The sequence below is a fragment of the Cervus canadensis genome, chromosome 1 (genome assembly GCF_019320065.1).
Source record: "Cervus canadensis isolate Bull #8, Minnesota chromosome 1, ASM1932006v1, whole genome shotgun sequence".
Lineage (NCBI taxonomy): Eukaryota > Metazoa > Chordata > Mammalia > Artiodactyla > Cervidae > Cervus > Cervus canadensis.
In genome coordinates, this window is record NC_057386.1 from 35,124,266 (window position 1) to 35,139,140 (window position 14,875).

The 14,875-nt window shown below is 53.7% G+C and overlaps 1 protein-coding gene across 3 annotated transcripts in view; it reads right to left on the reverse strand.

The window, feature by feature from the left end:
• PITPNM3 (PITPNM family member 3) overlaps positions 1-8,755 on the reverse strand; it is a 98,085-nt gene extending 89,330 nt beyond the window's left edge. The window contains exons 1-2 of one of the 3 annotated variants that reach the window (XM_043477319.1): positions 2,451-2,628; positions 1,079-1,172 (exon numbers count right to left, since the gene is read on the reverse strand). In XM_043477319.1, coding sequence (XP_043333254.1) covers positions 1,079-1,085 — 7 coding nt within the window. In that variant the 5' untranslated portion in view covers positions 1,086-1,172; positions 2,451-2,628. Of the gene's footprint in view, positions 1-1,078; positions 1,173-2,450; positions 2,630-8,544 lie in introns of those variants that run through there. The other 2 variants (XM_043477320.1, XM_043477318.1) reach the window with 2 other exon arrangements.
• Positions 8,756-14,875: the final 6,120 nt, after the last annotated feature.

Genomic DNA, 14,875 nt, shown 5'->3' on the forward strand with positions numbered 1-14,875 from the left:
TGGAGTCAGGCACTAGGGCGGCTCTGAGGCCCTAACCTCTATCTCTAGTCAATGGCCCCCTTGGCCAGATTTAGACAGAACACCTCATAGGCCACAGAGCAGACTCTTTCATTCACAGGCCAGATTCTCACAGCCTTCACCCTTCCTCAGTTCTAATGTCACCCCCAGGGTGAAGGCCTGATCATTTCTGACTATCAGTCTGTCCATCCACAGTAGATGGTCCTGAATAGCCACCCCTGTCTGTGTTACATCCCCTCCTTGGACCTCAGTTTCTCTAGCCGTAAAGAGAAGGACCTGGGCTCCTGTCTCGGAGGAATCCCTCTGTTATAAAGCTCACCAGTCCATCCTCACAGACTTCAATCTCCATGTACACATTACTGCCTGCTGTCTTCAAGTCAGCAAGCTTAGAAGGCTTAGGAAGAGAAGGGACTTTTACAAAATGCAAAGGAGCCTGAAAGAGCTCAGAAGAAGAGGAGTAATCCGATCTTGCTAGGGTCGATCGAAAGGCTCCTTGGGGTGGCAGCTGAGCGTGGGAGGGAGGAGCTTGGGCTATTGGACCCACGGAGGAGAAGGAGGTCTATGCTGCCCTGAGGGAAAGGTCCGAGCATGAAATTGCAGCAGGAAAGACAAGATGTTAGAATAGCACAAGGCACTGGTGCTCAGGGCAGAGCAGTTCTTCACCTGTCACAGGAACAAATTCCCACAGACTCTCGGTCTAGAGACCAAGCGACCCACAGACCAAGGTGGAGGGGCTGGAACCTCTGAGGGCAGCAATGGAGAAAATCCATCATTAGAAGTCCTTACAGTCTGGCCCGACATCCAGGCTCTGCCCAGACCCCCTGGGCCACCTGGAGGGAGCTATTTCTTTGAGTTTCTGTTTGCAGATATTTTCAAAAGGGAAGAGTAACACTTCCTGCCTCCCGGGATGGTGGTGCACATAGCCTGGTGCCTCATAAAAGCAGCAATTGTTAACAGCTGTTGTGTTGACAATGCTCGGGTAGGTGATGTGTGCAAGGGGTGCGCATGAACTTGCACACTCGTGCACACAGGGAGCGAGGACAGTGGGTGGGACACACACCTGCCATGTTCTCTTCGTGGGAGGAATGGGGGTGGGCAAGGACCCAGGGAGACCGCCTTTTCCAGCCCGATGGGTGTCATCTCCTGGAGCCTCCCTTTGGAGAGGAAAAGGGAGGGAAGTGAGAAAGGGAATGTTTAGATGTGTTCCTCACTGGCTGTGTCGCACACAACCAGCCCCACCCCTACAGGACTCCTGGGGACAGAACGGGAGTATATTCTCAGGCACCCAAAGCACACACCCAGCATATGTATAGAGCATCGGGACAGGCCCAGGATCAGGGCAGCATGCGAGGGGTGGCAGTGGATTTATACACACACAGCCCAGCAGAATCCACTCCAAGTGTGTGCAGAAGTGAACTCACACTCATTCCATCACTGCCACCACTGATGGAGAGAGGGTGGGGTTCATGTCAAACCATTGCTGAGTCCAAGGGGGTGCCATGGCACCTGCCAACGTCACAGGCTGGGTGTGAGTTCATGGGAGATTTACACATGCCAGCCTCGAAAGCGGCCCTGCTGAGACCAGGCTTGCTGCCACTCTCATTGCAGCGCCCTCCCAAGGCACCCTCGGGCGAGAGAGTGCGAACAGGAGCAACGTCTGGTCCACCTCCTCATCCCAGTGCCCAGCTCTGGGCCTGGCACAAAGCAGATGTTGGTGAATGAACGTCTGGCTGAATGAATGAACAAATGACTAACGCCCACTCCCTCACACCCCAGACTACACGCCTGGGTCTGGGGAGGGCAGAGCCCTGGGGACCGCAGAAGAGCACCCCTCGCTTCAGACCTCGGCCCCTGAGGCTCTGCTTCCCAGGGTCCGGGAGGGGGAGGGGGCGGGACGGCTCACTAGCCGGTGCGGAGCGGAGCACCCCTCCTTCCCCAGAAGAAATCTGGGTCTCCTGCCTGAGCTGGGGGCGGGGGGTTGTCGCGTCCTGGATAGCGAAAGAGGCAGGACAAGGGGGCGCGTCCTGGTTGGCGCTGGGGGTGGTGGTGGGGGGTGGCGCGAGATGGAGCGGCAGCCGCGGGACCTCGCCTTCGGTCCCCGCGTCCCGGTCTGCCCAGGGTCTCGGGAGGGTGGCGATCGTTCCCCTCCGCCGGGCCGGGCAGGGACGCCGCGGACCTAGCCCTTTCCAGAGGGGCGGTGGCGAGGGTACGCGGTGTCCCACGAGGTGACCGGGGGCGCAGGAAGGACGCGGGGCGCGCGGAACCCCCTCTCCACGCTCCCAGGGGGCCGGCCGGGCCGCCGCCCGCTCAGCCCGCCCAGAACCTCCGCCCACCTGTGCCGGGGGCTCACCTGGACCGGCGGCCCCCCCACCTCGAGCCGCGCGAGTCCCTCCCCCCGCCGGCGGCCCGGCCCTCCCGGCGCCCGCCCTCACCTGCACGGCCCGCCTTGGCCATGGCCAGGGCGGCGGGCTCCGGCGGCGCTGCGCGCGCTCCTCGCGGCTCCCAGCCCGGCCCCGGCCGCCCAGCCGCCTCCGGCCGCGAGCGGACTCCGAGCGCCGCGCCCCGCGCCCCCGCCCCGCTCGCCGCGGCCGCCGCCACCGCAGCCGCCGCCGCCTCGCCGCTCCCTCCCGCTCCCTTAAAGGCGCCGAGCGGCGGCCGCGCCGGCCCCCCCGCGCTGCCGGGGAGGGACTGACGGAGGAAGGCGCCCAACGCCGCCCCCGCGGGCCCTCACCCCCGCCCGGGGCCGCGGCCGCCTCTCCAACACGCTCCGCTCCGAGCCCCGGACGGGCGCGGAGACGCGGAGACACTGCGGTCCGGGCGGAGATGGGCACGCGGACCGGGAGTCGGGGGCGAGAGCCACGGAGACTGGGAGCTGAGACACCTCTGGGGCTGGAACACCGACGGGAGAAGGGGAGAGAAATTCGGAGCAGACTCGAGACCCTGGCACCTGGAGAGTGACAGAGAGCAGAGAGGAGAGACAGAAAGGAAGAAGGGACCTGGGGAGGCTCCCGGGAAGCCAAGAGGGAGGTGGCTCCAGGGATGGGAGGCGAGATGGACCCTCCATCAGCCCCCACTCCATGGAATCGTTTTCTAGGATCCAGAACCTGGATGTGAACTAGCCTCAGAGGGGGAGAGATTTCTGTACCCTTAGCTCTAAAGGAAGGTGTAAAAGCACATGCAGAGCCCCCCTGGGATTCCAGGCTGGAGCAGTTTGGGAAGGCCAGGGGCCTTGGGGTGAGCAATAGCCCCCTTTCGTTTCCCAAATCTGGGGGGCAGACATCCTGGTGAACAGGCCCAGCAGAGGCTGGGGAGGTTGGTGTTATGGCTTCTGCCTGGTGGTGGCCAGGGATTCACAGTCCAGCCCCAACAGGGGATGAGAGGAGGCCAGTTGTTTCGGTGGCACCTGGGGGGTAGCCAGATGGGAGGCCCAGGGGAGAGAGCTGTCTTATCCCTAGCTCAGGGCTGGGCCAGAGCCATGGGCCCAACAGATGGCTGACCAGGCTCTGGCAGCTCCCAACACCCCCACAGCCGGCTGCCTGGCTCTCTGCTGCTGGAGAGGGCTAGGGGGTATCTGCTCTCAGGTGACTTTTCAACCTCCCCCAAGCCAAGCTCCCTTAAGAAGATGCTGTCTGCTTCCTTCCGAGGAACTGGAAAGGGCTAAAACCCAGTTGCAACCTGTAGCCAAGCTCCCCACCCACCCTGTCCCATTCCTGCTGTCCAGGGAAAAGAATAATTCCATGCTCAGGCTAGCCATGGTCCCAACTCCAGGGTCCCATTAACCCGTCTACAGAAACGGAGCACACGTGGAGCTAAAACGGTCCTCAGTGGGCATTCGGCCCAGCACTGACCCCTCACCCCTGGACTTTGTCTCCATCCACAGGATCCCCCTCAAGTGGCCCTTCAGCCGCTGGTTTATTACATCCAAGGACCAGGAGCTCAGTATCTCAAACAGGAGTTTTTCCATCTTTGGACACTGCTGATTGTGGGAATGTTTCCCCTTATTTTAGCTGAAATCTGCACGTTGTATGACCCCACCCCCAGTGGGTCCTTCTGGGACCTCACTCAACCAAACCAAGGACAATCTGTCCAAACTCCCTAGTGTGGCTTCACCGAGAGGGACCAACCAGCCTGATTTGCCAGAGACCCCTGGTTTTAGTACTGAAAGTCACGTATCCCAAGAAGTCTCTCAGGCCCCAGAGTGCTGGATCTTGGAACCAGACAGCAGTGCTGACCAATAGACAGAATTTCAGCAGCTCTGAGGTTGTAGCCAGAGCTCTTGGCCAGCATGCGCCATCCATCAGCAGCTGGGAGCATGTGAGTGAATCCCTGCAGCCTTTCGTCATTACTCAGGCGTGCTGGGGGTAGACTTAGCCATGAGTGGGCAGGCAGTATGCTCAGGGTTTTACCTATATCATGTCATTTAACCCTCAGGCACTCTCTATATAATATCCTTGGATGTCTTGTATTATGCCCAGTTTACACATAAGGAAGGGCTTCCTGGTGGCTCAGTGGTGAAGCATCCACCTGCAATACAGGATACGTGGGTTTGATCCCTGGGTTGGGAAGATCCCCTGGAGAAGGAAGTGGCAACCCACTCCAGTATTCTTGCTTGGAAAATGCCATGGACAGAGGAGCTTGAAGGGCTACAGTCTATGATGTCTCAAAGAGTTGGACATGACTTAGGGACCAAGCACGTAACACACATAAGGAGAGGGAGGCCAAGAAATTGCAGTGCTTAGTTTAGAGCCTGTTTTTTTGTCCCTTGGGCTCGACTGTCTTCACCCTTCCCTGCAGGTGGGGCACAGTCAGAAACCTGACTGCTTGGACCATGTCCAGGTTTGGCCACCTGCTCTGTGGGTGTGAGTTGTCACAGAGGAACAATAAAGTGGCCTCAGAGCGGACACACCTGGGCCTGAGCACCTCCCCCGGCCCTTGGCTCACAGCGGCAGCAGTGACCGCAGTCTGGCAGGGGCCCTGCTTCCAGGCAGCACCTCACGTGTGTGTGTGTGTGTGTGTGTGTGTGTGTGTGTGTGAATGCATCATGCTCCCTGAGGTGGGCACTAAGACCCCTCCCACCACTCCAGCAATCACCGCAAACCCTTGTGGGGGAGTGTGGCAGGTAAGGGGATGCCCCGAGTTGATGGGAATGCCAAAAATCATCTAGCCAGACCCTCCTCCATGCCCCCATTTCTTAGATGGGAAGGCAGTGGGCCAGAGGTGAAGGAGACTTGTCACATGACAACCCACTTCCATGCTCCATTCATGGCTTCCCCACTTCCACCCTCCACCGCAGTCCCAGCCCCCATATGAGGATCAGTGTTGCTGTGTGGCTCTGGAGTCCAACAGGGAATGTGGGGCCCTGGCCCCCCAGAGCAGCTCCCAACTGTGCTGGCTGTGACCTGCTGGCCCTGCCTTCAGACAGCAAAGGACACAAGGCCATTAGATTAACCGGTGGGAGTTAACTTCCTGCGTCAGAAGAATCGTCCTTAATTGAAGAAAGGAGTAACTAGCAATTTAGAGACGCTGACCTCGGCTGCCTGCAGGAGAGAGAAGCCGGAGTCAGTCGGGGCTCCCAGCTCTGCGACTGAGAGATGGTGTCAGAGTTCCAGATAGGATCCTTCCCCTGGGACCTGCTGCCCAGGCCCTTTCCCCTGCCCACCATCTGGTCAGCTAGTGCCTCTGGACTGCCAGGTGCCCCAGGCTCAGCCAAGCTTGCCAGCCCAGAGAACTAGGGGAAAGGTGCAGATGAATTGGGGGCAACCAGGTGGGAGATGGTTGGGCCATAGGGCCACACTGGCTCCTGTTGGCAGTCACTTACCTGTCCAAGTGCCTTGGCAACCCCTGCCCAGGGTGGACACCCAGGTCTTGGGTCTATGGTGTAGAGGAGTCTCCCCAGCAACTCCCACTCCCCACCCGCCTGAACCCCTCTGCCATGTCCACATCTGTGTTGTTGTTCTCCTGGGGAATAGGCAGCCACAGTCCCTGCTTTGGAAGGCAAAATCTTAACCATTAGGCCACTAGGGAAGTCCCTGGTTCCCACACTTTAAAGAACCTAAGTGGTTGTTCACTCCTGTAAGGATCGCCTCCAATCACAAAAGCAACCTTAGGAACAGATGCTCTTCTTTGGAGCCTTCTAGAACAGCTGGGAGGGGCTGGTTCATCCTCACTATTGCCTTCTCCCACCTGGTTGCCCTGAATTCATCCGGGACACTGGAGAGAATGTGCTTTTGCATCCAGAACTCTCCTTCTCCTTGCTGGGAGCTGCGGCTTATCTAGTCCATGCTTCTGCCTTCAACCTCAAGAAGCGTTAGGATTCTGCCTGTCCCCTTTCCTGCTGCACCAGGAACTGCAGCCTCATGTTCACAGCAAATGCTGTCAAGGAAGCATGGGATCACCAAGGGTCTCATCTGCCTCTCCTTGCAGAGACACAGAGGCCGGGAGATTCCCTTAAGATCCACACCAATGACCTTTTAGCTGAGCCCCAGACCCCAGGTATAAGAACCTCTGGCTAGGACAGAACCTCACCCAGTAGACCAAGCCAAATGCTCCTCCTTTTACATAGACCATGGTCCACCCCATGCCCACAAGAGGGTGGGGGGGCTGCAAAATTTAGATGATATTCAGATTCCTGAGTCCTCAAGGGTTTTGAGAGATGCTTGGAGACATCTTGAAGAACCTATTGAACTGATACCTCACCTGATTTTTTGAGTGCTGAGATGAACGGAGGCTCCAGTCTAGATTTTATTTCATCAATTGCTGTTTCGCTGGCACCTCTCTTCTTCTGAGTGGGGCATGCTGATAGATGGGATTTTAGAGAGAGGGTCTGGAGAGGCTGAGGGTAGGTGTTTTAAGAAAAGAGGTAAGCTGTGTGGAGGCAGAGAGAGGTGGCCGCTGCTGTAAGGAATGAGCTGATTTAAGAGGCTGCCCAATAGGTTAGCAGCAATTTATCTCTGAGTCTCCCGTTTGCAGTTGGAGCTGTATTTTGTGTTTGTTTGATGTCAAGACTGTTGAGATTGGCCCCAAGCAAACTCAGTTGTCTTCAAGTTATATTTAGACCAAATACAAATGAAGAACTGGGTGAAAATCGAAAACACACTGCAAGAGTGGTCCTTGGAGTCTGCACTCCTGCAAATATCCATCAGTAGCCGGGGCCCGAAACAAGTTCTTACTGATCTGCCCACCTCAGCCCTGTTGCTCTCCTGCCCTGGCCCTGCACTTGACACTGTTTATATATGACAGATGCCAGTACGAGAGAGAACCAAATACCGGTATAGATGATAAGGCCCTAAGGAGACAATAGATCAGCCTGTGGGTCCTGATTACTAATGTAACTGTATTGACAAGACAGGAAATCACAACCGGATTATGTAAATAGATTATGTAATAGACAGTGGCTTTATCAGCACCTAGTATTAATAATACTACACCTACACCTATTCCTATAACTACACCTACTATCCTACACCTATTCACCTACTAGGGCTCTTGCATACCTCCGATATGACTTTCCTCTGGCTCCACTACCCCACGTGGTCCTAGCTCTGAACCTCCACAAGGTCCTAGCTCTGGTCATGCTGACCGAGCACCTGGATGGCAGTGCTGGAAGGTCCTGAGGGAATCATCTGGACCTGAACCATCTTTATCTGTTTTGTTTTCACCTGAGATGCACCTAGTAGGATATAATAAGATTGGTGTTTACAAGCTCATGGCATCTCCCAGCAGTCTGGGCAAAGTCTTTTGTTGTTGTTGTTGTTCTCTTTTCGTCCTCATTCCCAGTCCATCCCTCTACTCCAAATGCTTATGTTTTTCCAGTCTACCTTTAGCAGCTCTTTCTCCTGTCTGTTTAACCTGAGCGTTATATATCTGCATGCGTGCATGCTCAGTTGCTTCAGCCGTGTCTGACTCTTTGCCACTCTATGGACTGTAGCCCACCAGGTCCTCTGTCCATGGGATTCTCCAGGCAAGAATACTAGAGTGGGTTGCCATGCCCTCCTCCCGGGGATCTTCCCGACCCAGGGATCGAACCCTCGGGTTTCTTGCATCTCCTGCATTGGCAGGTGGGTTCTTTACCACCAGCGCCACCTGGGAAGCCCTATATATACCTGCATGGATGTATTTAAAACTTTCCGTAAGGGCACCATGGCTAGCTGGTTCTGCTTCTTACTTCCCCCCTTAATATTGTTTTCAGATCTATTCACACTGATATTGGTAGGTTTGGCCGGTTCCTTTCGATGACAGTGTTTCATAGTGTGATAAGACCTCACCTTGTATTCCCTCATCCCCTCTGGATGGGCATTTAGTTTTCACAGCTCCTCGCTGCTACAAATACTGCTGCAGCAAACATCCCTTTGCACCTCTTGGGTTTCCGTGTTGGAGATTCTCTGGGGCACATGCACAGCATTGGAGCCGTAGGGCCACTGGGAATATGTAGATTCCCCAAATCACAGCAACAGCAAGCTGCTCTGAGAGAGCAGTGCCCCGTCCGATGATAGTAAAATGCAGGCTAGAACATGGAAAAGGACTTACCCTAGTTTAGAACCGGAGGCTCCATCCACTCAGAACACCCCACAGAGCCAGCAGAACAGCCGCAGCCTCGCTGAGCCGGAAGCTCGGCCTGTGATACCGTTTTCTCTCTCTCCTCCAGATCCAAGCAGGGTGGTGCCCACCACACACCTCCCCAGGACCTGATGGAGAAGGAGGTGGGTGGTCTGAGCTGAAGTCAGCACAGAGAGGCCTCCTGTTCAACAGGAATAAACCCTGGCAGCCCCTGTGGCCCGCATGTGATTAAAACTCCCACTGCAGACCACGCCTCCCACCACACTCTCTCTCTGCAGAGGCATCATCGGTATTTGTTGATACAGATATCAAAGTGTATTAGTCTTAACTCCCCAGAGAGGCCCCCACACCACTGGGGCTCAGATAACTGCTGAATAGAAGCCAAGACAGAATCATTGTAGAGACTCAGAGAGAACCACTAAGAAGAGGTCATTCTGTCCATCCTTCTGTCTTCGGACTTTGCTAAAACCTTCAGACCTCTCTGTTAGGCCAGCTGGGAAGCTCTGTACATCCCCCCTGTTTCTCTCCAACAGTACAACAATAACAGCAAGAGATACTTGCTGAGTGACTACTGTGTGCTTGGAAGTATTTTAAGTGCTTTTCATGTGGTACCTCATTTAATCCTTACAGCAGTATAATGAGGGAGGCATTATTATCAGTTCAGTTCAGTCACTCAGTCATGTCCGACTCTTTGTGACCCCATGGACTGCAGCACGCCAGGCTTCCCTGTCCATCACCAACTCCCAGAGCTTGCTCAAACTCATGTCCATCAAGTCGGTGATGCCATTATTATAACCGTTTCCATTTTACAGATAAGAAACAGGCTCAGAGAGGCTAGGTATCTTTCTTTAGCTCACCCAGCTAGTAAGTGATGGGCCAAGTATTCCAAACCAAGCCCTCTGATGTCCACAATTCTCCCCCTTAACCTCTACAGAGAAGAAGATGAGAAATAATTAAGACAAAAGCAAGACACAGGAAGCTGAGAAGCTGAGATTCCGCCACTAAACTCCAGGTGCAGCCTCCGGCACCATCCTTGTGTCTATGCTAGATTCTTACCCAGCGTCTTTGCCACTGGGCTCTGACTCTGTGGTTTTCCAAAGCCCACACTGGAGATGCTCTGGCAGGTGGAGAAGCTGAGTCAGCAGGACTCTCCAGGGCACTGATGCTGCAGCCTTGGCCAGGGAAGAAGCCTTCTGTGGCTATCAGTGCCTCCCTCCCCTGAGCTGCTGGCCCCGCATCCCAGGGCAGATCTCGTGGGTGGGCACTGCTGCAGCTATCTATTCCTATTGGCATCTGAACGCTTCTGGTCAGAATGACTCAAAGGCTGAATCTTACAAGGGTTCCAAAAGTGAATTGACTCCACTTATTAAAGATATACTAGATTACTCGCCCGAGTGAAAGGATGCTCAGGGGACTCCAGGCCTTTCTCGAAGACAGAAACATCCCTTTCCGAGCCGAACTGCTCCCCCAGCCCTTGTAAACCACGGGGGGAGACACTGCACAGGGCAGGTGCCAATTAAATTACCGGCTGAAGGATCGCAGTCCATCAAGGAAACATTCAGGCCCAGAAGGACTTCGGGTGAATAAAGAGGCAGTTGTAGAAATTCCCTCTGGTTATTTTATGCAAATCCATTTCTAGAGGCAGGAAGGCAAAGACGACAAGGAAAGGATTCGCGGGAAGCCTTGACTTTCAGTCATAAAATGTGTAAGGAAGAGAGAGGGGGGTGAGGGCACGTGGGATCCCAGCTCCCTGACTAAGGATGAAGCCTGCATCCCCTTCAGTGGAAGCACAGGGTCTTAAACACTGGACCACCAGGGAAGTCCCCCAGATCAGTGAGGAATTGGGGGCTGTGTCAGTTTATGGATGACATAAACCTTGCTTCTGCTGCTGTTTAGTCACATTACTCATGTCCAACTCTTTGCGACCCCACGGACTGTAGCCCACCAGGCTCTTCTGTCCATGGGGATTCTCCAGGTAAGAATACTGGAGTGGGTTGCCATGCCCTCCTCCAGGGGATCCTCCCCACCCAGGAATCGAACCTGAGTCTCCTGCATCTCCTGCATTGCAGGAGGAGTCTTTACCGCTGAGCCACCAGGGAAGCCCGACAGAGCCCCTGCCATCCCACAAAAGCTCAATCCTGAAGACTTGCCGAAGTTAAGGGTTCCAGAACCTTCAGGAGAGCACTGCTTCTGCTGCCTAGAGCCATCTGGGACTGGCATCCTCAGAACATGAGAGTCCTGGTGTGTCCCCTGCAGGAAACTTAAGGGAAGGGGCCAGATGACCTCACAAACACAAGGACAGGTTCTCAGTCCTTCCGTAGTGTTTCTTAGCCTGGGCTGCCGCAGGTTGTAACAGGATTTCAAATATTCCAATGTTAAGATACTTCATACTTAGGAAATAAGAACAACTGTGATTTCCAGAGTTCCAGTTATATTTCAAGCTCTAGAAAGTAAAATTTAGCCACCTAGCCTGAGATTTGGTGAACCTGGACTTGGGGAGGTAGATTTCTGCTCCCCTCCCTACTGTGAGTATTAGAGATTCCTGGGGTGGGGAAATGAGATCTTTCCCCCCATGCATCAAAAGGAACATAGGGACATCCCTGGCAGTCTGGTGGTTAAGATTTCGCCTTCCTATGCAAGGTGTGCGGGTTCTATCCCTGGTCGGGGAGCTAAGATCCCGCATGTCTCCTGACAAAGAAAACCAAACATAAAACAGAAGCAATATTGTAACATATTCAATAAAGACTTTAAAAATGGTCCACATTAAAAAAAAAAATCTTTTCCAAAAAGGGAGCACAGTCTTAAAAAGTTAGAGGAAACAGTAGTGGAGATGATGAGACCCAGTTCCACTACTGATTTTCTATAAGATCTGTGGTTCAGATGGTAAAGAATCCACCTGCAGTGCAGGAGGCCTGGATTCGATTCCTTGGTTAGGAAGATCCCCTGGAGAAGGGCATGGCAACCCACTTCAGTATTCTTGCCTGGAGAATCCCATGGACGGAGGAGCCTGGCGAGCTACAGTCCATGGGGTTTCAAAGAGTCGGACACGACTTAGCAACTAAGCACAAAATGGGTGATAAACTCCTCTGTCTACCTCGGAGTAAGAGGTTAGGAAAAGCTTTGTGACGGGGACACTGCTTGTACACAGACAGCTTCAGGAGGATGACAGGGGAAGAGGCTGGACCCAACAATCATTCAGTTCAGGGTTCAGGCCCCATCCAAGCCTGCCTGGATCTGGGGAGTGTCAGACCCCTGACATGACACCACAGGTGTGTGTATGTGCGCATATATAGTCTCTTTCTCTCTATATATATATATATGTGTACGTGTACATATGATGTGTATATATGTATGTGTATGTACTTGTGTTTGTATGTGTGTTTTTTGAGGCAAGGGTCCGTGATTTTTTCCAGATTTTTAAATGGACTCTGACCCTTCAAAACAGCCAGAACTCCTATTTCAGTCAAGCCCTTTGTGCGGCTGAGAAAAGAGGCCCCCCCCCAAGTTAGTGTGGGGAGACCAGGGAGTGTTGGTGTCTAAAGCTGTGAACGATTATGTGAGTTAATTAAAAGCTCTGGCAGAGCTGAGCCGGCGTCCCTGTGCCCTCCTGCGGCAAGGTGGCCCTCTGCCATGCCCGCCCCGGACAGGTCACAGGGTTGCGGCAGTGCCTGACCGCGCGTGTATCTCAGGGCCCAGCACAGAGAGGAGCCGGGCCACCCAGCCTGCCCGCCTCCCCCAGGCAAGGACCACAGAATCAGCACCGACAGGAAAGCTACACCCCAGGGCCCGGCCCCAATTGTCCTCGAAAAGCCCCCACGGCTCAGCAGGCCCCGCATCTGTTCCAAACATGCCTGGGATTTCTTTTCGACACAAAAGTAAATGCTGGCTGGAGAGCCACCTCCGTGCCTGATGAGGCTGCCGGCTTCTCATTGGAGGGCCTAGAGGAGACTCTGCAGGTCTTGGGATTGCCAAGACGCCTCCGTCACACTGAGCAGATATAAAATCCATTACCAGGAGCTAATAAGGGCGAGGAGGCCAGGCGGAGGACGTGCTGAGGGCACAGCGGGGGCCTTGGGCAGGCGGGGCTCCCTGGGGCTCCCCGGGTGGCTGCTTACGCTCCAGTATTTGCCCCTCTTGCAGCATGTCCGTCGGATCCCCATTGTTCGTTTCAATAGTTTGGGCAGCTATTCTGCTTCTCATTCACTATAGAAGCCCGTCCCTGCAGACCTCTCGGCACATTTATTGCAAGGCTGGAATTTATGACGGATTGGATGTCAGAGGAGGGATTGATTAAATACAGATGGAGCGCTTGGCAGGGGCCTGGGGCTCCCAGTAGACTCCCCCATTTAGAAACAGAATACAGATTAGGAGGCTTGAGCAGGGGCAATCTGGGGCAAACGCTGCTTTCAAGGGAAGGGAAGGTGAGAGAAACTGCTTGTTACTGTTCAAGGCATCTTCTCGAAGCCAGACAAAAATTCTTTGTTGAGAGGAGTCATGAGCTGCCAAGGTCACTCCCCACTGCCTCAGATGCACTCAGTCTTGGGTCACACAGGCTCCCCATGCAGGCGTCTCAGCTCTGGCTAAACCCCTCTAGCACCTTAGCCTAATCGCATTATATTCACCCATGCCCTCCCCTTTTGAGAGCCTAATCCTTGCCCTGCTGTTCCCTCTGCCTGGAGGATCCTTTCCCCACTTCTATAATTACTAGAGTTTCAATTATCTTTCAAGGGCGAATGCAAATATCACCCCCTCCATGAAGACTGCCAGGACCGCAACTGTCAATCAGTAAAAATGAACCACTCCTTTCAGCACATACTCTGTTACTTTTCTGTCTCACCTTGGTTTTCATTCTGCGTTATGAGGGTCTGTGCCTTAACTATCTGAATTTCTGTATATGGAGTGAACTTTGAATGAATATTAATGCAAATGAAAATGAATCGTGTGATCTAGTCTTAAGAAGACATATTACATTTTTTTTTTCTTTTTTGCCATACCATTTAGCTTGTGGGATCTTTGTTCCCTAACCAGCATTTGAACCAGGGTCCTTGGCAGTGAGAGTGTGGATGCCAGGGTCCAGGGATAGCCATTGCGTTATGCTGGGAACAGCCCAAATTTGTCATCAGACCCAGAACCACTTTCTAGTTGGGAATATCTCCATCTCGCTTGGCTTCAGTTTCTTCTGTAAAATGGGTTAATAATCTCTATTTCAGTTTAGTGTCAGTCGCTCAGTCCTGTCCTACTCTTTGTGACCCCATGAGCTGTAGCCCGCCTGACTCCTCTGTCCATGGGATTCTCCAGGCAAGAATAATGGAGTAGATTGCCATTCCCTTCTCTAGGGGATCTTCCTGACCCAGAGATCGAACCCGGGTCTCTTGCATTGTGGGCAGATGCCTGACAATCTGAGCCACCAGGGAAGCCATGAGAATTGAATGCGATCATGTAAATAAAGCCCCTGGTAACTGGTCAGCACTCCGTGGATTATTATCAAGACTCTGTGGGTGGGGTTCTGGGTTGGGGGGCGGTGGTGCAGGGCCCAGCAGGAGGGCAGGGGATGAGAGACACAGATGATGAAACCTGAAGAACAGCTCCACTCTGGGCAGTGGTGCTGCGGTGCTGGGCTGTGTCAGGAGGGTGGGAAACACATCTTAATCATCTTTGTACGCCCACAGCAAACCCAGTGCCTGGCAGAGAGCAGGACCATAGCAAGTATTTTTAAATGGAGATTTCACTTACAATTACATCTACCAAGATTTTCTAGACCGTCTGAGAAACATCTGCTGGAGAGAAAGACCAAATGGTGTCACAGGATGGAAAGGTTACCAGATTTGAAGTCGAAAGAGGCAGACTGAGTTCTGGCTCCATCCCTGTGCGCCCGGAAGACGTCTTCATTTCTGTAGACCTCAGTTTTTTCATCTGTAAAACAAGGCCATTGAGACTTCCCTGGCAGTCCAGTGGTTAAGATTCCATACTCCCAATGCAGGGGGTCACAAGTTCAATCCCTGGTTGGGGAATAAAGATCCCGCACGCTGCTTGGTGCAGCCAAAAAAGAAAAAAGAGGATAAGACAAGGCTATTCATACTTTATCCCCCTGCCCCATAAGGATGTGGTCCCTTTCAGAAGGTTTTGGGAGCCCTAGAGCAGGAGTGCAGGATCACTGTCCACAGTAATACAGTTAGTCCCATGGCCAAAGGGGACAACTCCCCGAGGGGATCAGAGGACCAGCTGGAGAGGAAACCAGATGTGGCTCAGGGCAGCCAGAGGCATGGCAAAGTGTTGCTGGGTGTTCGGCTTCAAGGGCAAG